Here is a 27,066-nt window from a genome sequence, read left to right on the forward strand (position 1 = left end):
CCGCCGAACCAAAGTATGACATGCTGGTAAGCAGTATGACTTATATCGCCCATAACTCACTTGTGTTCTACTCGTGCATATAACATCAACGCATAAAACCTGGCTCTGATGCCACTGTTGGGGAACGTAGTAATTTCAAAAAAATTCCTACGCACACGCAAGATCATGGTGATGCATAGCAACGAGAGGGGAGAGTGTTGTCTACGTACCCTCGTAGACCAAAAGCGGAAGCGTTAGCACAACGCGGTTGATGTAGTCGTATGTCTTCACGATCCGACCGATCAAGTACCGAACGTACGTCACCTTCGAGTTCAACACACGTTCAGCCCGATGACGTCCCTCGAACTCCGGTCCAGCTGAGTGTTGAGGGAGAGTTTCGTCAGCACGACGGCGTGGTGACGATGTTGATGTTCCACTGACGCGGGGCTTCGCCTAAGCACCGCTACAGTATTATCGAGGTGGACTATGGTGGAGGGGGGCACCGCACACGGCTAAAAGATCGACTTGACCAATTGTTGTGTCTTTGGGGTGCCCCCTTGCCCCTGTATATAAAGGAGCAAGGGGGGGTGCGGCCGACCAGGGAGAGGGCGCGCCAGGAGGAGTCCTACTCCCATCGGGAGTAGGGCTCCCCCCTTTCCTAGTTGGAATAGGATCTGTGAGAAGGAAAGAGAGAGGTGAAGAAGGAAAGAGGGGGCCGGCCCCCCTTGCCCTAAACCAATTCGGTTTGGGCCTTGGGAGGGTACCCCACACTCCCCTTGTTTCCCTCTATTTCCACTAAGGCCCATATAGGCCCATTAAGCTCCCGGGGGGTTCTGGTAACCTCCCGGTACTCCGGTAAAATCCCGATTTCACCCGGAACACTTCTGATATCCAAACATAGGCTTCCAATATATCAATCTTCATGTCTCGACCATTTTGAGACTCCTCGCCATGTCCTTGATCACATCCGGGACTCCGAACAACCTTCGGTACATCAAAACATATAAACTCATAATATAACTGTCATCGTAATGTTAAGCGTGCGGACCCTACGGGTTCGAGAACTATGTAGACATGACCGAGACACGTCTCCGGTCAATAACCAATAGCGGAACCTGGATGCTCATATTGGCTCCCACATATTCTACGAAGATCTTTATCGGTCAAACTGCATAACAACATACGTCGTTCCCTTTGTCATCAGTATGTTACTTGCCCGAGATTTGATCGTCGGTATCTCAATACCTAGTTCAACCTCGTTACCGGCAAGTCTCTTTACTCGTTCCGTAATACATCATCCCACAACTAACTCATTAGTTGCAATGCTTGCAAGGCTTAAGTGATGTGCATTACCGAGAGGGCCCAGAGATACCTCTCCGACAATCGGAGTGACAAATCCTAATGTCGAAATACGCCAACCCAACAAGTACCTTTGGAGACACCTGTAGAGCACCTTTATAATCACCCAGTTACGTTGTGACGTTTGGTAGCACACAAAGTGTTCCTCCGGTAAACGGGGGTTGCATAATCTCATAGTCATAGGAACATGTATAAGTCATGAAGAAAGCGATAGCAACAAACTAAACGATCAAGTGCTAAGCTAACGGAATGGGTCAAGTCAATCACATCACTCTCCTAATGATGTGATCCTGTTAATCAAATGACAACTCATGCCTATGGCTAGGAAACATAACCATCTTTGATCAACAAGCCAGTCAAGTAGAGGCATACTGGTGACATTCTGTTTGTCTATGTATTCACACATGTATTATGTTTCCGGTTAATACAATTCTAGCATGAATAATAAAAAATTATCATGATATAAGGAAATAAATAATAACTTTATTATTGCCTCTAGGGCATATTTCCTTCAGAAGGAACCCCTTGCTCTGTGGCGTTACTGAACCGCAGTAGCCGTCGACTCTCTAGAGCCGGATCTGACCCAAAGTCTTCCATCGACCGGGGATAGCGACCACACTGTCAGCGCTCCCCGAGCTCCTCCACCACTAGGCTTGGGGACGATGCCATTTCCGTCTCACGGTGGACGACCAGTCCCTTCCACCATAAGCCAGATCCAGTGCCAGCCTACAACTCCATCCATCCAAGTAGGTCGCCTTCAACACCATGATCTCCTACATCTTCGAACGAACCCCACTGCAAAAGACACCATCTCCTCACACGAGTCCAGTGCCTTGCAGAAGCACACCACTAGAGCAAGGGTGGAGTGGGAGGGACCAGATACCCACAAGCTCCCCGCAAGAGAAACATGTCTGATGAAACGCGACCGGAGCTGTGGTGATTTTATCCTCACGTGGCATCGTTGGTGGCATCTCAACGACACCACCAGGAACCTACCTACACGCACGTGCTTCCACGGGGCTCCCCCACCCCCTGAGGCTGTGGCGTTCATCAAAGGCGAGGAGGAGCGACGAGGTCACCGGCGGAAGGACTGGGGAACGAGGACTCCCCTGATTCGCTCCTCGCGTTCTGTGGACGGTTTGAGAGAAGACGAGGGGAACCAGTCCACCCCACTGCAAGATATGATGTTGTGTTACTAGTTTTTTTGTAAACCTAGCATTAAAATGGGTCGGACCATGCTATCTAGTGAGGAATGAGGCCTATCATTAGACCACTAGGCCATATCCCTCAACAGAGCAGAGTGGCCATCGGGCACCGGTCCGGGCTAGAGCGGGCCGGCCCATTCCATCCTAGTCTTACATAAATTGACCCAACTCTACTAAGCTCCACATGAATCCTTATTTTTTTTTTGGAAAAAACTAACGCCCACACGTGTGGCATCTTGCACATTGTCCACACGCCTCCATCACCACTCATTTTGCCACGTACAAACAGATGACATCAGCAGGAATATTTTTGGTTTCGGCTTAAAAATGTTTTATCCCCTAATCAAAAAATCGAATTAAAAATCCGTTTTCACCATTAAATCCGTCTCGACGAGATCTTCAAACTAGACCCATGTTGATATGTTTTGACGAATTTTTTTGCTTAAAATTTGCTATGATGTTTACATTGTAGTTGCCATAATGCTTAAACTAAAGTTGCCATGTGACAATTTTAGTTTTTTTTATGATAGCAATTCCAGTACTTTGACCATAAAAATTATTTTTTATATGAACCATGACAATTTTAAGTGCATATATCATGACAATTTTAATTTATTGTTCATGGCAAGTCTAGTTTCTTAATTCCCCATTTTATAATATGTCAAAATTTACTTTTAAATGTAGAAGAAAATAGCTAAAAATATCATGACAACTTAAGTGTAAACATCATGATAATTCATATGCAATAGACATGGCAACTTTTAATCCCCAAAAAATCGTCAAAATATATTGATATAAGATCTAGTTTCGAAAATCTCATCGTGAGGGATTTAATGATGAAAACGGATCTTCAATCGGATTTTTCATTTAAGAGGTAAAACATTTTAAAAACTGAAAATCTAAAAAGATTCCCACATGCATACGGTGCCGTGGCGCAGTCTATGTGTTATAGGGCGTGTGAGCGGATTTGCCTTCCACCACACGTGTGGGCGTTAGCGTTGTCATTTTTTTACTAAGCTCCACAGGTTTAGCAAATATGTGCCAAAATTGACTTAAACCATGAGAAGTTCACATATCAAAAAGTACAAAAGCGTCCAAATTACTCGTGAAAGCCAGCGTCTATCGCCAGTTTGCCACCATTAAACCCATTCACCCCTTTCCTAAGCCCTCCCCGCTCCCACCCGACCCCCATGTCCCCCAGGAAGGACGCCGGCCCCTCGCCGGCGGCGGCGCCCGCCACCGCGCCTGCCTTAACGCCTTCCCCATTCATGCCCATGTGTCAGATGCGGCGGGATGAGTGCGCAGACCTCCTCAAGCTGATCTCAGGCGTCTCGCGCCCGCTCGAGGACGTCGTGGCGGATTTCCTCGCCCGCGTCCCGCCCGAGCGCCGCCTCCGCTTCGGTTCCGCCATCAAGTTTCTCCTCGAGGCAAGCCGTTGAAGCCCTCGCCCTGAACCCGCCCACCCCCTTCATCTGCATACTCCCTCCGTATACGTAGTTTAATCGCCGTTTTGCTTGGCCGGTTGGCCCCGGGCTGTGGAGTGTCAGGCGCATAGGTTTCTAGGGTTTTTTTTTGGGGGCAGGTCGGTATTCTTGTTGATGGAGGTTTGGAACTGGGATGGGGGTGGTGGTAAACTCTGCAGCGACGGGTACGGTTTTTGTGTGAGAATTTCAAAGTTCAGTTAGATTCTAAGGCGACTATGTGGTAGTTGTTTTTGGAAATTCATGTCAGTCTGCGAAATTCTGTAGTTCTGGCTGCTCTGTCTGGGTTTTAATGGATTGAAGGGTCGGGCCGAAGATTAAGATTCTGTATTCCAGTTCCCTTTTGAAAATTAAATCCCTGATTGTATTAGGGCAGAGTGCAGTGGATAAACCAATTCTTGCGACACTGTCAACACAAATGAGAAAAACAAAACACAACTCTGCAATTGTGGACACGAGGCTGAACCACGAAGCTTAGGAACTGTATACATGCTCCTTTTGTTGCTTCAACCATGTAGGCATCCTGTGGTCACTGAAGATGTGCGAAGGATTGAGCCATTCTGTTCTTACTCGATGGGAGGCATAGCTCCGAAGTGCGAGCTACCATGCACCCTTCGCTTTTGACTTAAACCTTCGGTAAGTGGTGTTGCAACACAGCCTTGGACGAACAGCGAATATGAAGGCTTCATAGTGGTCTGGACTCACCGGCCCTTGAGATTGAAGGTCGATATGGTTAGGAAGATGTCATAGAATACCATATGCTGGCACTGAACCAAAAAGCCCTCAATTGGGGTTCTCGGGGAGCTCTGGAGAAAAAAGATGGAAAATGAAAGAGTTCAAGAGAAGAATCGAGATGTAGACATTCCTGAACTCGTAGATCTGAATTCTTCTTCCCCTTTTACTGAAATCATCTGACAACATCATGAGCAACTAGGGAAGATAGCAGACCAGATAGTGGAACCAGGGTTGATTATTAAAGTTTACGTTGGCTACATCTTTTTCCATTTGACACATCAAACTGCTTGACTGAATGCCTATTTGGTACTTCTGGTTTTAGATTTTGAGTGAGATGTTAGTATATTGGTGGCCTGGTGAAGTGTTTGTAGTGTTTGTCACACGAACCACCATGAGGAGTAACGTAAGTTGTTCGTGTTTCCTGTGTAGTGTGTGTGCTGTGTTATTTGGCTTTTGTCACTTTACTGCGTAACTCATTTGCCAATTTGCTTCTCCTGTTAGTGAAAAGACATGCTAACACTTCTTTCCATGTTCTTTAAAAAACCTGTGAAATCATTATGGTATAGGGTTTTTATGAACTTAGCAAGGTTCCACTGGCAATTATCAGCGAATAATATATTAGTATGGTTAAAAGAGGCACATTGTTATCATTTTCAGCTCATAGCAATTAGTTTTCCTTTTCATGTGCTTATTGTTTTCTAGGTTCTGGGTGTTGGATTATTTCAGGATCACAGTTCACATCTTTGATGGTTGGTTCAGGAGAAAATATTATGTTGTTTTCAGTGTCGAAAGGACTCAAATTATCATCTTTTTCTTCTTCCCAGTTTCAGTGGGTCTGTTACTGATGCTTTTTTTGCACTTTCAGTGGTGGTGCTTGAATTTTGACTGAATTTGTTTGTCAGAATCATTGATAGTTGGTTTCCATCTCTCACTAGGTTTTCTTCTGAATTTCTAACAATAGCAGCCCTGCTGACAAGGCTGACTGTGATTAATAGGATTTTAGGTCAGCTTTCTTATGGATGGTACTGAATGAAGGATTAAACTTGTACTATTTACTAATTATCTGTCCTGGTAACAGAAGTGCATTTGTCTTATTAACTAAGTAATTAAGAATTTAAGATACATATCTGAATCATTGTTTTTTGTATTATTGTCTTTGGTAGAATTAGTAGGGTTTAGGTCGTCTTTGGAATTACCAAATTGCTGATAAGTATGTGGATTTGCTTCCCTTTTTCCCATCATTTTTGCTTGGAATTATACCTTTGATTTGATGTGTTATATACTTGACTAGGATCTAGCAGTCCCTTTGTATAAGTTGATAGTGAAATGTAGTGCTTGGCTGCTTGAATTCACTTATATAAACGTAGCAAATCGTGTTCTTGAAAGGTTTCTAGGACCTTTGTGGCACCTACAGCGACTTGTTTACATGAAAATATTGAATTTTGTCCCAATTTTTGCATTTGGAAAATGATATGTATGCAGATATGAGAGGTTTCCAAAACAAGTGCATTTCATATCTAGGTGTCTATTTCTGCAAGCATTTCATAAAATTTTGCACTCAAAGACCTTCTGTTAATCATACTAACAATATTTCATTTGCTGTTCTCCTCTTTCTGGAATACGTTCTATTAGTGAAGGGAAACTGAAAATCAGGATTTTATTTATGCCACTTTGTTCCTTTTCCAGGACAAGGTGATGTTTCAACCAGCTGAGCGTTTAATTGCATTTGCAATTCTTCATCAAGGGTATTCCTCACAGCTGACAAATCCGTTTGTTCCATTCTTAATAAATGTAAGTTGTAAACTTTCTGTCTATACATTGTGCTTTTCATTGAGGAATAAAGCCATACATCTGCATTAACGTGTGCATGAAGTTCGCATTGGGGTTGTTTATCCTTTTCTTTTTTGATTGAGACAAAGTTGACGGGAAGTGATTTCAATGTGCGCTGTTTTGATTATTGTGAAATTATCACAAATAGCTCCACTTCGTTCCACTTCACAATCAACTTAGCGCAGATTTCTTTTGAACTGTTTAATGGGTTTGTGCTAGTAATTGCACTGCTGATACACTGATGTTGCATTCATCATTAGTCATGGCACTGCAACATTGAATAGTCATTTAATCATTATACAAATGAATTAAAGATTAAACTTCAGAACATGCTGCAAAAATTCACCAAGAGCAAGCACCATGCTGGACTTATTTGGAACCCTAAAAGAAGCATCTTAAGATTTAAATGAATTGGGGCCCAACTAGGCTATGATCTGTGCCTTTTATTCTGAACTATTGTTTCGCCTTGCTTATGTGCTTGTGATTCTCTTAGTATCAGTAGAGTTGGAACATGAAAATTGCTTTTTATTATGTCGATTAGTTACCATCTGCACCACAAATTCATCATCAATCATGGTAGATTATTACTTTTAGAGATACCCACTATTTCTCCTAGTTGAAGTCTGAAGGAGATTTTATGTACGGAAGTACATGCCATATGGCAAAGATATCAGCTCCCAGTTATGGGATAGAAGATTCCCATTCCCTTGTTTAGGTAGTTTATCATTTAAATTAGCAAAGTACCATCTAGCTTGGGCCTTAAGCCAATAAGTGATAAGATGTATGAATTGTTACTTAGATTGGAATCTTAGGCCTCTATATAAAGAGGACCTTCTGTGGGGGAGTTAATCAAGCAAGAAAATAGAAGAATACTTCTTCAATCTTGACCCTGGGGCGAGGTTCCCTTCCCTGCCTCTCCCGGAAATCTTAGTTCAGAAAAGAAGTCATCATGAATCATGATATTATAGCATAACAGTTAGAGCTACCTAGTACTCACTATTTCTCTAATTTGAACTCTCGTATAGTCCTATACTCTTTTAGTCAACTCTACAATCCAGTTATGTCAGAATAGCATTAATCCTTCCTAGGGTTCCGATTCTGACCATCTAATTTTGCTTTTACAGGTTGCCTGTGATGAAATTTCTGAGAGACCAGAACGTGTTTTTCTCCAGCTTTTGCTAACTTCAGCTAATGAGGACAACAATAAGGAGGTATTCTCATGATGTATGTTTTCTAGTTTAATTACTCCCTCCATTCCTAAATATATGACGTTTTGGTAGTTCAAACATATTTAGGAATGCAGGGAGTGCATGATTGCTGAGATATGGGAAAGAAATACTGGAATAGTGCAGAGGAACTTGACAATATGCATGTACTTTTCCCAATGTATAATAGTATGCTGACATCAGTGTACACATGTACAAATTCACAAAATGTGTATAAAAGTATTTGGAGGTAGCTAATACGAGATAAAAGTTATTGATATCCCAATTGGGAGGTGCCAAGTTAATAGCCTAGTTCAGCTAAAAAAAAGTCAATAGCCTAGTTGTTTGCTAAATGGATTTAAATGTGTTTGAACGTGAGAAACTATATTTAATAGACTGCTGTGCTTTTGTCTGGCCTTTGGAAAATGTGCTGCCACAGTGTCACAAGTGCAAGTTTCTAAGACTGGAGATGCCAGATACTTGCTGAACGGTAATTTGGTGACCATCAGAACTCAGAAGTGGTAAACTGGCAATGCAGTGTAGACAGAATCATTTTGTGCTCTCATGGACTGATAGTCATTTTGTTCGGATTGTAGTTTTTTTACCTTGCTGGGATCCAAATTGTGGATCCACCATTACCAAACTTATGATGAATTTTGTTATCCTATGTTCAGATCTTGAAACAGTCTGCAGAAGATTACTTGAAGGAGCCTTCTTATGCATCTCAGGTAGATGATTGTACTGTCATATAATTATTCTGAAACTGAGTGAACACAGTTGATAGAAAAAATACACCCAGTATACATGTAGAATTTTTTTGTTCAGAAGATAATTCTCTTTTATAGGTGTTGCTGCCAAAAGACCGTCTTGAAAGCCAATACTCCTGCAATGATGTTCAGCTACAGACATACACCAGTTGCGCAGCTGCTACGGTTAGAAGTGCTATTCCTGACCCAGATGTTTCCCAAAGCTGTGGTGATTCATCAGGGTACATAGACTCAACTACTCTCTCTGTGCAATGATTGTTGAAGGGCATTCATAGCGTATAGTTCATTTTCCCCTTCTATTTGTCTGATTATGAATTAAGTTTTCCCCTCATTATGTCTAGAATATCACCGACCAAACTAAATAGAGATAATGTGGTGACGAATTTACTTCAACAAACACCACTGAGAGGATTGTCTCCTCCATGGATTAGGCCCTCTCCCCCCAGACTTGAAATACTTGAAGGGGAGGTAAGATTGTCGGTTAAGAGATGTAAATTGTTTATTCATATTACCTCTATTTCTAAACATAGACGCAATTCTCGATGAAATTACAGTTGCAGTGGTTGAACCTGGACAACAACCATGAGCTACTATGGGATAGTAGCATGTGTGCTGACACTAGCCGAGGAGCTTCAATCCGTGATTTGGTCGGAAGAGCCTGTAAAGGACCACTTGCCCCTGCCCAACAAGAGGTTTTCTTCTACCCCTATTTTCAAATGTATATGTTTTTTAGGATGGCCTAGGTTATGCATACATGTGGTATACTTATGGGTATGCTTCTACTGCTGGACGACAGTTCCAAAATATGTGAGCATGTTTTTATATTGAAGAACTAAATATATATTAGAGATGACTTGTTCTTGAGTAGTTCCCTGTCATTTCCTTGCTGTGATATTTGCATTTCATCTAGTTCCCTGTCATTTCCTTGCTGTGATATTTGCATTTCATCTAGTTCCCTCTCATTTCCTTGCTGTGATATTTGCATTTCTTCTAGTAACACTACCGGGTCTTTCCAATAATGATCCCAAAGAGGTTCAGTGGGATCATGAATTTGCAGAGAGGAGGTTGCAACAGAATCTCCTCCTTCCACACTTTTACTTGTATTTGCAGCTGCCGTTATCCACTAGCAGGATCCAAGCATAGTCTAAATCAGGAACCATATTAATTCGTGACACTGGTATCACCTTTCACAACAATATCACTCTGTAACTCTGGTCCCAGCAATATGGAGAAATCAGGAAAAAGTCGCAATGGACTTGGGGTGCTACTGTGGATTACCCTTCCCTGCTCCTTGGGTTCTTGCACTCCTAATGCTGGGCTGTGTTTGAAACACTTAACATCCTTCCATTTTGCTAAATATTGTAGTCGAAATGATCCCTGAGCTATTCTGTTTTGGTTCAATAGAGCCTATATTTCGTTACTTTTGTTAATGACATTGTCATGTGGCAATCAAGTCTTGCACACGATGTCTCCACCAATTGAACACGAATCTGTTGGCGCCGGAACCTTCTGCCAGAACCACCGGCTGCCCCTCATCACGGTTGCCTCTCACAACACACGCAAAGAAAAGAGACACAAGTGGTTTTGGTGGCCGGCTGCCTCACACAGCCAACCCTTTTTCTTCTCTATTTCACTTGGCTCAAAACAACCATGAGTACAAGTTCTTAACTAGTACACGCACGCACACAGCCCAGCGGCCACACCAGCCACTAAGCCATGCACACACACACACTATCTAACCACTAACTACATGCACTACAGGCACGCCCACGGACACCACTCGTGTCGCTTCTTCTCAACAGCCACACAACCCGGCTAAGCAGGCTAACAAACTAACTCACTGGTTCTCTCAGCTCTAACTACCTTGTCTAGCCGGTCAGGCTCCAACCTCTCACGCGCTTGCCGCATCACACAGCTGTACCGCCTCACGCCGCCATCGGCATCTCGCCGTGCTTGCTGTATCACACGTCGGCTTGGCATCTTGCCTTCCGCATGCCTCCGCTGAAGATTCGCCGGACTAGCTACTCCCTAACTTATGCTACATGCATAACGAAGACAAACTAAATATGTAGGCACAAAACATCAAGATTAGTGCTAACAGAACCCGCTAGGGTTGGACATTGTAATTTTGTATTTTTGATGCAAATGATCTGTAGATTCCCGCATTTTAGCATGTGCAGCCATCTGGTTGGAGAGACACCTTGTGAGCAGAGCCAATGCCGAAAAGTGGATAAGGCCCACAAATATCAAGCGACCTATGCTCTATACATACTCCCTTCTCCCTCCTGCCTCTTCTTTCTTAAGTGAAGCCACTGCCTACTGTTATGCTGTCCCTAACAAGAATGGACAAATTTGCCTAGGGCATGCTAGGCAAGCGCCATTTTAATCTAGTGTGAAGCAGGAATACACCCTGCAATTGTGGTTCTGAGACGGCTATTGAGCTGATTCATGTAGTGAGCTGAGAAAGTAGTCGGTGAGACAAGATAACTGGCAACAATAGTGATATCTTTGCCGTAAAAAAAGTACAAGGTATGCGTAGATGATTGCCGAACCTTAGTTTGTATGTCTGAGTTTGCAATTTTACTAGATGAACCCTTTGAAATTGTTTTGAGTAAAGGGTGGCTGATATACAATAGGCAAAACAGATACAGAATATTAATTTTGTATTATTCAGTTTTATGATTTGGAAAATTGTTCTTGATCCCATGAGATTTAGAGCCACAGCAACATAAACCACTGACGCTCAAGGGATTATGCTGTCACAACTCTAAACCTCAATGGACAAAGTATATATTTTCTTATGATTTCTGTGCATTTCAGTTGTATTTTCTACATATGTAAATTTATTGATAGTTCAGGGCCTGTTTTATTTGAAATAATTTGGAATTACTGGAGGTTAACCAAGTCATAACTGACACAAATGAAAAAAGGGGTCTAAAACAGAACAGCTATAAAAGAAGTTTGAAGAGATTTAGAAAAGAATGGGATATAATAATTATAAAGAAGGACCCCATTCTGACCATTCAACCTTTCATGAGGGCGATGCAATTATGTGCAGAAGTTACACTAAAATGCTAGTTCACACCCAATATTTCAAGCAGCAAGTTGTACAATAGTAGCAACTACAATCAGCAATGTTTTCTTATAGTGGACATCACTAGTACTGATATTTGTTAGAACATGCTCGGCTTTATTAGAAAAGTTGAAGGCAAACACTCTAAATTGATAGCGCTTATAATGATTATGCATCTGTGTTAGTGTTGGTCTGTTGGCCACCTCAGCGTGGTTGTGTTGCAATTGTTATCATCATTTTGTAGGATCCTACTATTACATCCTCATCGCTTATCTTTCATGTTCAATATACGGAATATCCTACTCCTTAAAGCTTTATTTTTCTTGTCTAATGCTAATATTTAGAATATATGTCATACCAGAAATGTATAGTCCCACCTGTTACGGATAAGCTCTTCGGCAAGACCTACAGCAGGCGCAAGTGGAGAGGTGGTAAAAAGGCGGGAGAACCATAGGGTTGTGGCTAGCGACGAATTTGAAAAATCAGAATTGTTGTCACCAGAAATATTTAGTAATTTGATACCAAGTTTTAATACTCGATTATATTAGCATAATGGTAGGACTCCCCTACTAAGGAGACTTGTATGTTGTCAACAATTAAAAGTTTACCAACGCACGCGGAATTAAAAGTTTACCAAAATTGATATCTTTCTCTCCATTAGTTGACTGACATGACCAATTAGCTGAAAAAGGACCATCCTTGGTTGAGGTCTGTTATGGCTTATGGTGAGTGGATTGGAGGTGAAGAACATGATCAGCAAGCTCTACTCATGCCGATGCCGGTGAATGCATGCAACGAGACTGTGATGTCTTTAGTATTGGGTTCATGTTGATCTCCCTCACCATCAAGCTCCAGCTAAGAGACCCTGACCGTACAACAGTGGTTTATGTCGAACAATTTGAGACGATACTCCACCAACTTCACAAGTCAACTGTTTGAAGAGCCACGTGGGTGCCATGATTCTGTGTATGCCAGGCTAGCATCATGACTGTCAAGCCAATGTGTCCATTCATGTTGGTGAGTGCACGGTGACATGATCAAGCCTGGCGGTTGTTCCCGAAAACTCGGAACCCTCGTTGCTTGGCCTGACGGTAGGGGCAACAATTAGCTCTGACACCCAAATTGATGGGCTTATGGCTGATGTGTGAAGCAATTCGAGGATGAACAAGATAATAGGTTTTCCATGCGATTGCTAGAAACATTGCTTGCCCTCCTGTACACACTGGGAACTGTTTCCAGCCCCGACAGGGCTCCAAGGCAAATGCGAGGGAGGGGTTTCTTTGGTATTTCTTGCTTAACATTCCTTCATGATGCCATCCCTTTATATAGAAGGGTTTCAACTAAAGACCAAATGCATCTTATTTCCTAATCTGTCTCTAATTCTTAAAACCTATAGAACGCAAACTCATGCTTGCCAGTTTCAGTGCCTATATAGCGTTGCTACTGTAGTGCAACTGCCCCTTATGTTGGGAACCCCCCCCCCCCCCCCCCCCCCCTCCCTAAATGTGTCCATAAGTTTGAATGTCTCTCCACTCGTGCTGCATGGGCAACTTGTAGAGTTTAGAGTTTACCCTTGATCTCAATGCACCAAACTTTATCCCGGTTTATACCTCGGTGGTTCGGCCTTGCACTACCCTGAACTCTAAAAGGGATGGGATTAAGGACTGCACATAAGAGCTAACCATGGAAGTTAATGAGTGGCTTGGTGACCTCAATGGCGCCATGTCTCTAGTATAGTGGACCCTCGAATCAACTACCATCAATTTCAGATGTATCCAGAAGAAGTGCACAGGATGGCTGTCCGTACCCTTGTGTATACTCTGAATGCTTTGTCATGCCAAGGGGCCGAGAACAGGGTGTCACCCTGTTGGCTAAGCATGCAAGGAGCATGCTAGCCCACCAGCGTTCGAGCCCTGAGTGCGCTGGTGCTTAGAGATCTTCTATAAAAATATACCTCCAAGGGCTAGGCCTCGTTTTTTTTCATGCCGAGGGGCCAGCCAACTATTGGTCTATGGCCAGCATTCAAGTCACAAAGATTTATTACTTTTGTATGTCCGTTACAGCAAACGCTTTCTTAAGTTGGAAAGATTATGCATATTTAAGTTGGAAATATTTGACTGCTTTCTTAAGTTGGATAGGTTATATATATTTGAAGTACCAGGTTCACTTCGATCATCAAATGCTTCGTTATATTGGGAAAATAATGTTAAATATGAATTGCTTAACTTTAGGTTTACAACCACATAGGACGTTGTTTACTCAATCTTGCATCGGAAGATCCAAACACAATAGCTACTGTGATGACATCACAATTTTGCAGTCAATAATGAAATGGCTTATTTCAGTTCGGTCCTCCAGTTTTGTTCTCCTAAAATAAGGAAAACGGAAGGAAAAAGCGACTAAATTGCGAAAAGGAATAAATGAAAACTGCTAAACAGGAAAGTCAGTGTTATAACCACGAAATGAATGTGTCGTATCTATGGAAACACGAAAGGCAGAAATGGTTATAGCTGACTAGCATCTACATTTGCATGCATAGGTTGCATCAGCCAAATAAGTGTTTTACCTTTTTTATAGAATGAAGAAGTGTTTACCTAGGCATGCATGACTACATGTGTCACTGGTTGTTTTATAGTGACCACAACCCCTACTCTTCTAAATATACTGGCTACTTCGATAATTTTACATGCCTAATGGCTCATATCTTGTTGCAGCAAGTTGTTTTAGACTTAGCCAGGGACTGGAAGCTAGTTTATCATTGCGGAATGACACCAGAGAAGCTTCCCGTATGTACTCTTGACATCATGTTGAAAACTTTCCATGCTTCATGTTAAGGGTTACTAATGTCCTTGTTTCAGGACCTTGTTGAACATAATCCACTCATTGCTGTTGATGTTCTTTCAAAGCTGATCAATTGTCCTGACATGGATTCGTATGTACACAAATGTTTCATTTTGTCAATTTCGTATATTTTCAATTTATGTGTTTATCTGAGCATAACAGTTTACACACATGCTTTATATTTGACAGTTATTTCAATGTTCTTGTGCACATGGAAATGAGCCTGCATTCAATGGAAGTTGTAAACAGGCTTACTACAGCAGTAGATCTACCACCAGGATTCATTCATGACTACATCTCAAATTGTATTCGGTCATGCCAAAATATCAAGGTTTGTTCTTACTTTTGTACGTCATTTTTCTTCCAGGAAGGTCAGAGGTGATCATCTCAGATTGCTATAGTAAATATGATTCATAACAATAGTTGGTTGATGCAAGTTTATGATAAAAATGTATATAGTTTCAATCATCGTTCCCGAAAGTGACAATGGCGGTTTGGCCATTTTATTCCTCAGCTTGTAAATGCTTGTTGGTTGATCCCTAGGTGGTAATTCTCTTATGGTCGACAGACATTAGTAATTTCTTCATTATGTTTACCTGCGTAGAGTCGTTTGTGTTTTATATCTGTGTAACGTTTCTATGCATTTATAACATGTTATGGCTGTAAGCTTATTCTTAACTCCATATTCACAAGATTCATTCTCGCAATGTTCTATTATTTCATTTTCTGCAATGCACGTTACTGTCTTTATTATGTTGAAGACTGACAGGAAATTATTTGATAACATTGCTTGCAGGATAAGTACATGCAAAACAGACTTGTGAGACTAGTTTGTGTTTTTCTACAGAGTCTCATTCGGAACAAGATAATAAATGGTGAGTGTCAATGTCCAATTGACGGATTTCTCTTCTGAACCTTTTTTTACACTTAGAGTTGATCTGTTCTGTTTATATGGGTCTACATGTCATGATCCATGAACTTCTCTGGTATAGAAGCCTTTGCATCTTGCTTGTTCTTTGCAAGCTACCTTTGTTTGATCTATCTTTAGCTATGCAATTTGTTTATGATATGCTGTGCTAAATGCTAAGCTGATAAAGCATATAGCACTATAAACTTAAATCCCAGATTTGTAAAATAGTGTCCATGCCATTGTAGGTTTAAATAAATACATGTGAAAATTAGCTCTATTTTGATTAATTAAACTATTGCACGTTGCAATGAACTTGACTAATTGCCTTAGTTCAACAGGATGTCTGTTTTGTGAAGGGAGTGTTTTGTTGTACTTACCAGTTGCCACTTGCCAGAAATGTAGAACGGTGGTGTTTCCCTGGGAAGTTTAATAATTTAACTGGGTTTGCACATTATAGGCTGGAACTTAAATCTGTGGTGATTGCATGCCCAAAAAACTCGCTTAGCTGTTGGGAACTATGTCGGTACAATTATAGAAGCAGGGTTCAGGAACTTATTTCCCAAAAGGCTGCTGCCAGTGTCTTCCCTCCATTTTCCCTTCTAATTTGGGCCTTTTCAAGGTTGATGTTTTCATCATGTCTAAGAAAGTTTATCGAACTGGTATCATCTAGTCCTTGAGAGCATGTACAACCGGAACGAGCAAATCTGCCCCCCTATATGTCCGCAGAGCCGGCCACCCCTCATTTGTCTGCGCCCGCAACCGTCGACCTCATATCCAAACCCTCAAATCCATACACAAGCATGCAACGTGGATCAACACACATACTTTCATAGTTCAATTCATACAGGGACATAGGACATAGTTCATACAGGACATATCAAACTAGGACATAACATAAGGAAGTTCATCATACATGCCATCGGACTACCAAAATTTAGCATGTTCTAATTTATAGGACGAGAGAGGAAGTTCAACCATGGCCGCCACTGCCCTTGACCTAGCCCTTGTCCATGTCCTTGTCCACGACTCCCCGTGGTTGCGGAAGTAGTGCTCGAAGACGCAATAGGGGTCCAGGCAGATCTGCTCGGCGTCAGAGATGGATGTGTCAGACACGTCACCGAACATGTTCAGATCCTCCTCTTTGTGGGGAAGGCCGGCGAGGGTACGAACGGCCCGGGCTTTATCCACCGCGAGATCATGGGTGGCCTGGGTTTGCCGCTTCGCCAGGATCCGGGCACGGACATCCTCGTCGCAGGCCGCCGCTGCGTGGCAAGCCTTCGCCCTTTCACATTGGGCACGCCACCGTAGTGGCAGCATCCGGCTCATCCATGGCCTTGGGCATTGCCGCCACTAACCTCGGACTCTGAGGCCGACGTCGCGGGACAGGGAAGTGCAGGGGATACGCTGAGCCAGGGCGCCGGAACCTTCTGCCAGGGACCTGCTCAGCCGCACTCACCGGCTGAGGTGACGCAGCGGGCACGCGGCACGAGCTTCTGTTGGATCCCAATCGGAGTGGCGATGAAGACGCCCGGCTGCTGGATCCGCAGCGGGGCGTCCTCCACGCTGGAGCTCCGGTATCCTCCAGGGAACGGCGGACCGCGACCAGGAGGGCTCTCTCCTCGTCCAAGCAGGTGGCGAGCTCCAAATCGAGGAATCCGGACCTTCGAGACTTAGATTCCGCTGTTAGTGATGCCGGAGATGACCGGATAGGGTGGGGAAGGGGAGGGACTGAGCGGACTGGAAGTAGGGTGGGCTGAGACAAATGGCTAGGGTTTGGTCGGGGGGGGGGGGGGGGGGGGGGGGGGGGGGGGGGGGGACGGGATTTTGTGGGGTCAAGATGGGCCAGTCCGACGTGGCGGACATGCCAGGGTGTGTTCGGGCCGACCCATATCCGCCTGCCATGCGGGCTGGATATGAGGGGTGCTGGACATATGGGCTGGGTTTGGGCTGTCCGGTTGGGTACCTATTTTCAGTCTGGGCTGTCTGCCCGGACATTAGGTTAGAAGTGGGTGTCCGGATGTAGATGCTCTGAATTGAGCTTCACGCAATGTTCTAGACAATCCTGGCCATCTTTTTAAAGAAAAAACCCACTGGTTTCTTGAATCCTGCATATTTTCTAATTTCACACCAGTTGCATAAAATGTTATGTTAATTGGGAGATTGGTGATTTGAATCATAGAATGGGTATGCTCATCCTTGTTGTACTTATTTCTTTGCTGATTAAGATCAAAATGGTTATACTATGAAGTATTTGTTTTGTGCAGTTGAAGATCTATTCATTGAGGTACAAGCCTTCTGCATTGCGTTTTCTCGAATAAGAGAAGCAGCTGGTTTGTTCAGGCTTCTCAAATCTCTAGAGTGAAGAAGGTTGTATGAGTTACCGGAGTTCAGCTCTATAAACAAAAAATTTCATGCTGTACATTCATAGTCTTATATTTTCGTGTTGATCTGCCAATTCAGGGCTGTACTTCATAGATCATAGCCCTTGTTGATGTATTTATTGTCATTAAGCTGTTCCCCTCACCTAAAGAAAGGTCAAGAGATATCAGAACCATTACCCAGGCTTTGATAGTTCCGCCAAATCATTTTGATGTGGACTTAAACCACATGTTCTTCAGCTGAGACAAATTAGCAATTACCTTTAGCCTGTTGAAAGATAGCTGAACAATGGGCGCCTGCTTCTCGGTTCAGGCTCCCGAGTACCAGTAATTTGAGAGATTTCTTAATTTAAATTCAGATGTAAAGACTAGTTGTACTCATTTGTGTGATGTTTTGTTGGGTTACTTGGGTATCTCTTTGTGGTTCTGTTTTAGTGGCCTTCCTCTGAAAAGGTTGGGTATGTGGAGTTGCTGACTGAAATATTAGTCTACAGCGACCAACAAGGTTAAAGCCCTTGTTACTGGAGTATTTGTGTGGTAACTGGTCATTTCCTGGTGCATATATGCCTATGTTGTGATGATGGTGTGTGCAAGACGGGAATAGCGTGAACAAAATGAAATCAAAGGAACATTTGGATCTTCGGACGACGGTAAGCATATGGATACACCGAATAATGGATTAAGACGGTCATGCCTGGGGTGTGTGTAAGGATATTTTATTTTTATTTTGCGGGGTGGGGTGTCTGTAAGTTATGGTGTGGGCATGTTCGTTCCAATTTCTCACTGCGGCTTGACCTTGGATTTTGATCTCGGATTTTTACTTTGCAAAGCTATTAGAAAATCGCGTTCTTTTGTTCCTGTTTGGCAAAAACAGCATGTGTTCCGTAAGAAGTGTGGAGGGACCATGCTCCTCGTCCTTTTACCAGTCGCCGGCCCACTCGCCCGTTGGCCAACTCAAGGCCTCCGCGAGTTCCGGCGACAGGAAAAAGTCGGAGAGAAGGAACACAAACCGTCGTGATTTGCACCGTACGCGCCGCGGTTACCTCCGTTCATCTCGCTCAGGTCACATGGGAGGCAGAGGGTCAAGCACCGGAGCAAACCTGTCGTCCATCACGCCAACATGCCCTTGTGCGGGCTGTGCCGTTCGCCGTCATGTGGGCGGCAACAAGGCAGCGCCCATTCCGCCCTGCCCCAATTCTCCCATGCCCCTGACACCGTGCACTGTACAGGGACAGATTCCTGGAGTAAACACGCCGTGACGACCGACGAGTAAACATTGTGTGCCATTTCCTCCATCATTTGGAGCAACACATTGCTCTACTCAAAAGCTCCTTTCTAATAATAATAATACCGTAATAATGCTCGCGCCTTCATTTTAAGTTAGGATTCTCTCCAGCATCGTCAGTTCGTCACACATGACACATGGCCAAGTTGCCTGGAGATAGTCTTGGGGCACAGTGTGACTGGTTTGCATGTCTTTCGGCATCAAATACAACCTGTCCATCTTTCTTCTTCTTTTCCCCAAAAACTAAATTCAGCAGGGCAAAATGCCTTGTGTTCCCTGCAACGCAAAAGGCCAAAACGCGCATTAGCCGCCCACTAATGGAGGCTTATCGCATCGCCTCCTCATTGTTGGCATGCTTAGCAAGCCCAACTGTATTTAAGATCCAGTTCAATGCATCGCGTGCAAGTTGATGCTAGTATAAAATTGATTAAGCCACTTTCAGTCCCAGGAGAAAAGCCGCAAGGATCTTTTTTCTTTTTTTGCGAAAAAAGCCACAAGGATCGTTATCACTTCAATCACAGCTTTGTTACCAATTATCAACGTCTTCTATTATCTAGCATGCTGCTGAGTGTGCAGCTGGGTTGGGTTGATGGTTATCCTTGCTAGCTGCAAGTGGCTATCTTTGTAGTTGAGGCAAAGTGCACCGAGGTTCGGTTTGGCTGAAGATAACACATGCCGTCGCACAAATTTCTAAATGAGAAATCTTTTCAACTTCTCCCCCGAAGAGGACATACATACGTCGATAATTGGCCAGTTTGACAGGTTGACTACCCATCCCACATCGTCTTATTTTGGGCACAAGCAACCCAGAAAAGTGAACGTAATGGGATTAATTATTTTAGTTCGTCCACAACTTTGGCAACGAACTTTGTGTTCGATAGTGACCAACAGCGACGTGCAGTCGAGGGCGACGCTTTGTGTTGCTTCCAAAAGGCGATGCAACACCAACCGCTCCTGCGTACAGCCTGGCCTAATTTTTTATTCGATCCTGGATCGTTACCCTATGTACGGTGCAGCATCAATTAGATCAGCATCAACGAGATCTTTACATCCCTCTTGTAACGCTTATTGAAACCCCGAAACCCCCAGTGCCTACCACATGGCCAAAATGCGGCTGCCAAGGTCACAAGATTATTTCCTACTCTTCCTTTTCTTTTTTGCGCGGATATTTCTCACTCTTCCAACCGAGATGGTTAGGTTTTCTTTCGATTAAATTGGTATATCCAGGTCTAAAATTTAGACTTGACACGTGTGCTCGTATTTTCGCCGATATGTTGCTGCTTTTCAGCGATGTTCGTTCCGCGGGCAGTCGTAACTTTTAAAGAGAGATCATGGGCGTTCATGGTTCCATCCTGCAAGCAAATCTTGGCTCCCTTCCTCACTTATCTCGCAGCGATCGATCGGTAGCACGCACGAGGCAGCCGGTCGCACGCCACGAGTTTACGCGCCGGCCATGCTCCGTGCAGGCATGTGCCCAGCACAAATCGCTGGTGGATTTCGTCGATCTGCTCCCCTGAAACGTTCCACTCACCGAGCGTCGGCACGCGATGGTGCGGTTGGATACTCTCCGTTCTACTCCCCGGCTGGTGGAGTAGCTTGTAGTTTTGTTCCCCGGTGGTCGGCTGCTGCCGCTACAACTGCTGCTGCCTGTTGGTGGGTAATCTGGTTCAGTCAAACATTGCCAAGACATTTTTGGCTCGTTAGATTCGGTAGATTCGTCCGGTGACCTCCCAATTTGTGTCAGTTCTTCGGTCTAGATTGGGTTGAAACTCACTGCAGGATCCGTAGGAATATAGCACGTGGTGTGTGCTCCCAATGCTGCTGGTGCTTTTACTTCCTGGGTAACGGTGAAAATGATCGTTGAATATTTTTTTCTTTTTTCCTGACATGTTACTGTACTCTTCCCTAGCTAGATGATACTCCATCCATAAAGAAATATAAGAGCGTTCTGAATGCTCTATATTTGTTTATGTAGGGAGTACCTCACATGTTATTGCATGAACGTTTTGCAATATACTTTAATAAGAATTGGTTGCATGGAAAATAAATATTTGAAGTAATAATATAAGAACATTTTTGGCTCGTTAAATTCGGTTGATTCGTTGGGTGATCTCCCAGTTTGTGTCTTCAGTCTTTTTTTAAAGGAAGGATAAACCCCCGACCTCTGCATCTGGATGATGCATGCGGCCATCTTATTAATTATTCACAGAGGCCATAAAAAGTAATACATCAGTCAGTCTGAAGTCACCATCTAGGCAACATCTGTTGCTACTCCTATTCCATTGATGAAGATGTGCTGAATATCCATGCCTAATACCAAACGGACATCGCACCAAACCCTAACATCTAAAACCGGATGCCCAGCCCAGCCACACACCGGGACTGGGTCCCATACCGGACCGACACACTCTCAGAGGTTGCCACCACCATCTTCCACCGGTCCATCTCCAGAGCAGAAACTGACCCATCGACCTTGCCTGGCCTGCCATCGACGTCACCACGACGCCATACAACTCCACCATCCTACACGTATCCGTCCACACGCGCCCGTCGCCGAACCTCCGCAACACCATGCCACCGGGATCCACCGTCGGTTCTTGCGGTGGATGAGACACCGCTCTTCCGCTTGTCCCGTCCAACTAGCACTTGCTCCAAAATGATGCCCTCAGGAGGGACAACGGCATCAAAGGTATCGTCATCGTCCGATCCGGTAGATCCAGATCTCGGATTTCCCCCGGAGCATCACGAGCGGGGTGCCACGACCTGCAACAAACGGTGCCTCGAGAAGGGAACAACGTCATAGACGCCGCCATCATCCGCCATGACCGAAGTCGGCACGATTTTCATCGGAAGTCGCGTCCCCCAACCTCGCAGCTGGCTGGAACTGAAGGAAATATGCCCTAGAGGCAATAATAAAGTTATTATTTTATATTTACTTATATCATGATAAATGTTTATTATTCATGCTAGAATTTTATTAACTGGAAACTTGATACATGTGTGGATACATAGACAAAACACCGTGTCCCTAGTAAGTCTCTACTAGACTGGCTCGTTAATCAAAGATGGTTAAGTTTCCTAACCATAGACATGTGTTGTCATTTGATGAACGGGATCACATCATTAGGAGAATGATCGTTGAGTTTTATTGCTATTGCTTTCTTCATGTCAAATACATATTCCTTCGACTATGAGATTATGCAACCCCCGGATACCGGAGGAATACCTCGTGTGCTATCAAATGTCACAGCGTAACTGGATGATTATAAAGATGCTCTACAGGTATCTCCGAAGGTGTTTGTTGGGTTGGCATAGATCGAGATTAGGATTTGTCACTCCGAGTATCGGAGAGGTATCTCTGGGCCCTCTCGGTAATGCACATCATAAAAAGCCTTGCAAGCAAAGTGACTAATGAGTTAGTTACAAGATGATGTATTACAGAACGAGTAAAGAGACTTGTCGGTAACAAGATTGAACTAGGTATGTGGATAACGACGATCGAATCTCGGGCAAGTAACATACCGATGACAAAGGGAATAACGTATGTTGTCATAACGGCTCGATCGATAAAGATCGTAGAATATGTAGGAGCCAATATGATCATCCAGGTTCCGCTATTGGTTATTGACCGGAGAGGTGTCTCGGTCATGTCTACATAGTTCTTGAACCCGTAGCGTCCGCACGCTTAACGTTCGATGACGATTTAATATTATATGAGTTTTGTGATTTGGTGACTGATAACCCGCAAGTATAGGGGATCGCAACAGTTTTCGAGGGTAAGGTATTCAACCCAAATTTATTGATTCGACACAAGGGGAGCCAAAGAATACTCTCAAGTATTATCAGCTGAGTTGTCAATTCAACCACACCTGTAAACTTAATATCTGCAGCGAAGTATTTAGTAGCAAAGTAATATGATAGTAGTGATAACGGTAACAAAAGGTAACGATAGTAAAAGCAATGTTTTTGGTATTTTGTAGTGATGATAGCAATAGCAACGGGAAAGTAAATAAGCGAAGAACAATATGTGGAAAGCTCGTAGGCAATGGATCGGTGATGGAGAATTATGCCGGATGCGGTTCATCATGTAACAGTCATAACCTAGGGTGACACAGAACTAGCTCTAGGTCGTCAATATAATGTAGGCATGTATTCCGAATATAGCCATACGTGCTTATGGAAAAGAACTTGCGTGGCATCTTTTGTCCTACCCTCCCGTGGCAGCGGGGTCCTTACGGAAACTAAGGGATATTAAGGCCTCCTTTTAATAGAGAACCGGAACAAAGCATTAACACATAGTGAATACATGAACTCCTCAAACTACGGTCATCACTGGTAAGTATCCCGATTATTGTCACTTCAGGGTTAACGGATCATAACACATAATAGGTGACTATAGACTTGCAAGATAGGATCAAGAACACTCATATATTGATGAAAAAATAATAGGTTAAGATCTGAAATCGTGGCACTCGGGCCCTAGTAACAAGCATTAAGCATAGCAAAGTCATAGCAACATCAATCTCAGAACATAGTGGACACTAGGGATCAAACCCTAACAAAACTAACTCGATTACATGATAGATCCCACCCAACCCATCACCGTCCAGCAAGCCTACGATGGAATTACTCACGCACGGCGGTGAGCATCATGAAATTGGTGATGGAGGATGGTTGATGATGACGAGGGCGACGGATTCCCCTTTCCGGAGCCCCGAACGGACTCCAGATCAGCCCTCCCGAGAGGTTTTAGGGCTTGGCGGCGGCTCTGTATCGTAAAACGCAATGATTTCTTCTCTCTGATTTTTTTCTCCCCGAAACTCAATAGATGGAGTTGGAGTTGGAGTCGGAGAGGTAACAGGGGGCCCACGAGGTAGGGGGGCGCGCCCCCACCCTCGTGGGCAGGTGGTGGGCCCCCTGGCCTTCATCTTTTGCAGGTATTTTTCATATTTTCTGAAAAGTTGCTCCGTGAAGTTTCAGGTCATTCCGAGAACATTTGTTCCTGCACATAAATAACACCATGGTAATTCTGCTGAAAACAGCGTCAGTCCAGGTTAGTTCCATTCAAATCATGCAAGTTAGAGTCCAAAACAAGGGCAAAAGTATTTGGAAAAGTAGATACGTTGGAGACGTATCAACTCCCCCAAGCTTAAACCTTTGCTTGTCCTCAAGCAATTCAGTTGATAAACTGAAAATGATAAAGAAAAACTTTTACAAACTCTGTTTGCTCTTGTTGTTGTAAATATGTAAAGCCAGCATTCAAGTTTTCAGCAAAGATTATAACTAACCACATTTGTAATAATGCATAGGTCTCAAGTTTACTCATATCAATAGAATAATCAACTAGCGAGCCATAATAATAAATCTCGGATGACAACACTTTCTCAAAACAATCATAATATAATATAACAAGGTGGTATCTCGCTAGCCCTTTCTGAGACCGCAAAACATAAATGCAGGGCACCTTTAAAGACCAAGGACCGACTAGACATTGTAATTCATGGTAAAAGAGATCCAGTCTAGTCATACTCAATGTAAACTAACAGTAATGAATGCAAATGACAGTGGGTGCTCTCCAACTGGTGCTTTTTAATAAGAGGATGATGACTCAGCATAAAAGTAAATAGATAGGCCCTTCGCAGAGGGAAGCAGGGATTTGTAGAGGTGCCAGAGCTCGGTTTTGAAACAGAGGTGAATAATATTTTGAGCGGTATACTTTCATTGTAAACATAACAACCAAGAGATGGCGATATCTTCCATGCTACACACATTATAGGCGGTTCCCAAACAGAATGGTAAAGTTTATACTCCCCCTTCCACCAACAAGCATCAATCCATGGCTTGCTCGAAACAACGAGTGCCTCCAACTAACAAGAGTCCCAGGGGGAGTTTTGGTTGCAATTATTTTGATTTAGTTTGCATAAAGCATGGGACTGGGCATCCCGGTGACCAGCCATTTATCTCGTGAGTGAGGAGCGGAGTCCACTCCTCTTGAGAATAACCCGCCTAACATGGAAGATACAGACAACCCTAGTTGATACATGAGCTATTAGAGCATACAAAACATGATATTTATTTGAAGGTTTAGAGTTTGGCACATACAAATTTACTTGGAACGGCAGGTAGATACCGTATATAGGTAGGTATAGTGGACTCATGTGGAATAACTTTGGGGTTTAAGGGATTGGATGCACAAGCAGTATTCCCGCTTAGTACAGGTGAAGGCTAGCAAAAGACTGGGAAGCGACCAGCTATAGAGCGACAACAGTCATGAACATGCATTAAAATTAATCAACACCGAATGCAAGCATGAGTAAGATATAATCCACCATGAACATAAATATCATGAAGGCTATATTGATTTTGTTTCAACTACATGCGTGAACATGCGCCAAGTCAAGTCACTTAAATCATTCAGAGGAGGATACCACCCTATCATACCACATCATAACCATTTCAATAGCATGTTGGCATGCAAGGTAAACCATTATAACTCATAGCTAATCAAGCATGGCACAAGAAACTATGATCTCTAATTGTCATTGCAAACATGTTTATTCATAATAGGCTGAATCAGGAACGACGAACTAATCATATTTACGGAAACAAAAGAGGTCGAGTTCATACCAGCTTTTCTCATCTTAGTCAGTCCATCGTATATCATCATAATTGCCTTTCACTTGCATGACCGAACGATGTGAATAATAATAATAGTGCACGTGCATTGGACTAAGCTGGAATATGCAGGCATTCAATAAACAGGAGAAGACAAGGCAATATGGGCTCTTTTGTCAGGTAAACAATAATGCATATAAGAGCTACTTCAACAATTTAATCATGGTCTTCTCCTATCGACCCCCAAAGAAAAGAAATAAAACTATTTACATGGGAAAGCTCCCAACAAGCAAAAGAAGAACAAGAAATATTTTTGGGTTTTCTTTTTAATTACTACTACAAGCATGGAAATTAAACTGATTAAAAGCTACAACTAATTTTTTTTGGTTTTTCTTAAGGTTTATTAAACACACAAGAAGAAAGCATAAAAAGGGTAATAAACTAGCATGGATGATACAATAAAAAAGTATGAGCACCAACATCTCCTTATGCTCATCATATAAATGGAACTCTACCGTAGGTGGTGAGCTCCTAGAATGGAAATGAAAGTTTTGCACAAAGGTATTTGTGAGTAAGAGATACTGATCGCATTGGTCGTGGAGGAAAGCGGTGAGGCCTTCATTTTTAGCCAATTCGTGAAAATCTTCATAAATCCCGGCTGCTCTCAAGAAATCATCGGAAGGCCATTCACACGCCCGAACCTCCGCAGTGCGAGGCAGATTATACTTAGGCTTTGGTGCCTTTTTCTTCGAGCTTTGGCTCGATGAGCCCCTCAAAAGTCTCCTCAGCATTTTCTGAAAAATTCTGAAAATTTTAGTAACTTCAAAATAAAAGTAAACCAAACTCAATAATATTGATATCAACTACTCCTACAAGTGCCTAGAGCCTATATCATGCATCAAAACTACTTTTGACTATATAAATTTGACATGCAAGCTCAAGAACAGGGTCACCTAAGCAACAAAAATTTGCAATGAATAAAGCACTAGAACAAAAACTAATTGGACCAATGGAGGAGTCACATACCAAGGAACAATCTCCCAAGCAGTTTTGTGAGAGGTGCTTTGAGCAAGGAGATCGAAAATGGCAGCAAAATGAGCTTGGACTCGGGTTTGAGCTGGTTATTCGTGTTTGTGGGAGGAAGAAGAAGTGTATGGGTGAAAGGATAAGTGGAGGAGGGCCACCGTGGGCCCACGAGGCAGGGGGCGCGCCCTGGGGGGTAGGGCGCGCCCTCCACCCTCGTGGGCAAGTGGTTGACCCCCCTGCTATGTTCTCAGTGCCAAATATTCTCAAATATTCTGGAAAAACCATATTTAAATTTCAGGGCGTTTGGAGAACTTTTATTTTTGGGGTATTTTTATATTGCACAGATAATGAGATAACAGACAGAAAAATATTTATTT

At 43.2% G+C, this 27,066-nt stretch overlaps 1 protein-coding gene across 1 annotated transcript; it reads left to right on the top strand.

Moving 5' to 3' along the window:
* The first annotated feature begins 3,665 nt into the window (after positions 1-3,665).
* Positions 3,666-18,144, top strand: LOC125550740 (CCR4-NOT transcription complex subunit 11-like). The gene is made up of 12 exons (XM_048713820.1): positions 3,666-3,970; positions 6,446-6,550; positions 7,714-7,800; positions 8,469-8,522; positions 8,640-8,782; positions 8,903-9,029; positions 9,116-9,253; positions 14,349-14,420; positions 14,493-14,566; positions 14,665-14,806; positions 15,272-15,350; positions 17,650-18,144. Exons 1-12 carry the CDS (start codon positions 3,734-3,736, stop codon positions 17,745-17,747), a joined length of 1,356 nt encoding a protein of 451 aa, XP_048569777.1. The 5' UTR covers positions 3,666-3,733; the 3' UTR covers positions 17,748-18,144.
* The last annotated feature ends 8,922 nt before the right edge of the window (positions 18,145-27,066 follow it).

The sequence above is a fragment of the Triticum urartu genome, chromosome 4 (assembly GCF_003073215.2).
Source record: "Triticum urartu cultivar G1812 chromosome 4, Tu2.1, whole genome shotgun sequence".
In the NCBI taxonomy this organism is placed as follows: domain Eukaryota; kingdom Viridiplantae; phylum Streptophyta; class Magnoliopsida; order Poales; family Poaceae; genus Triticum; species Triticum urartu.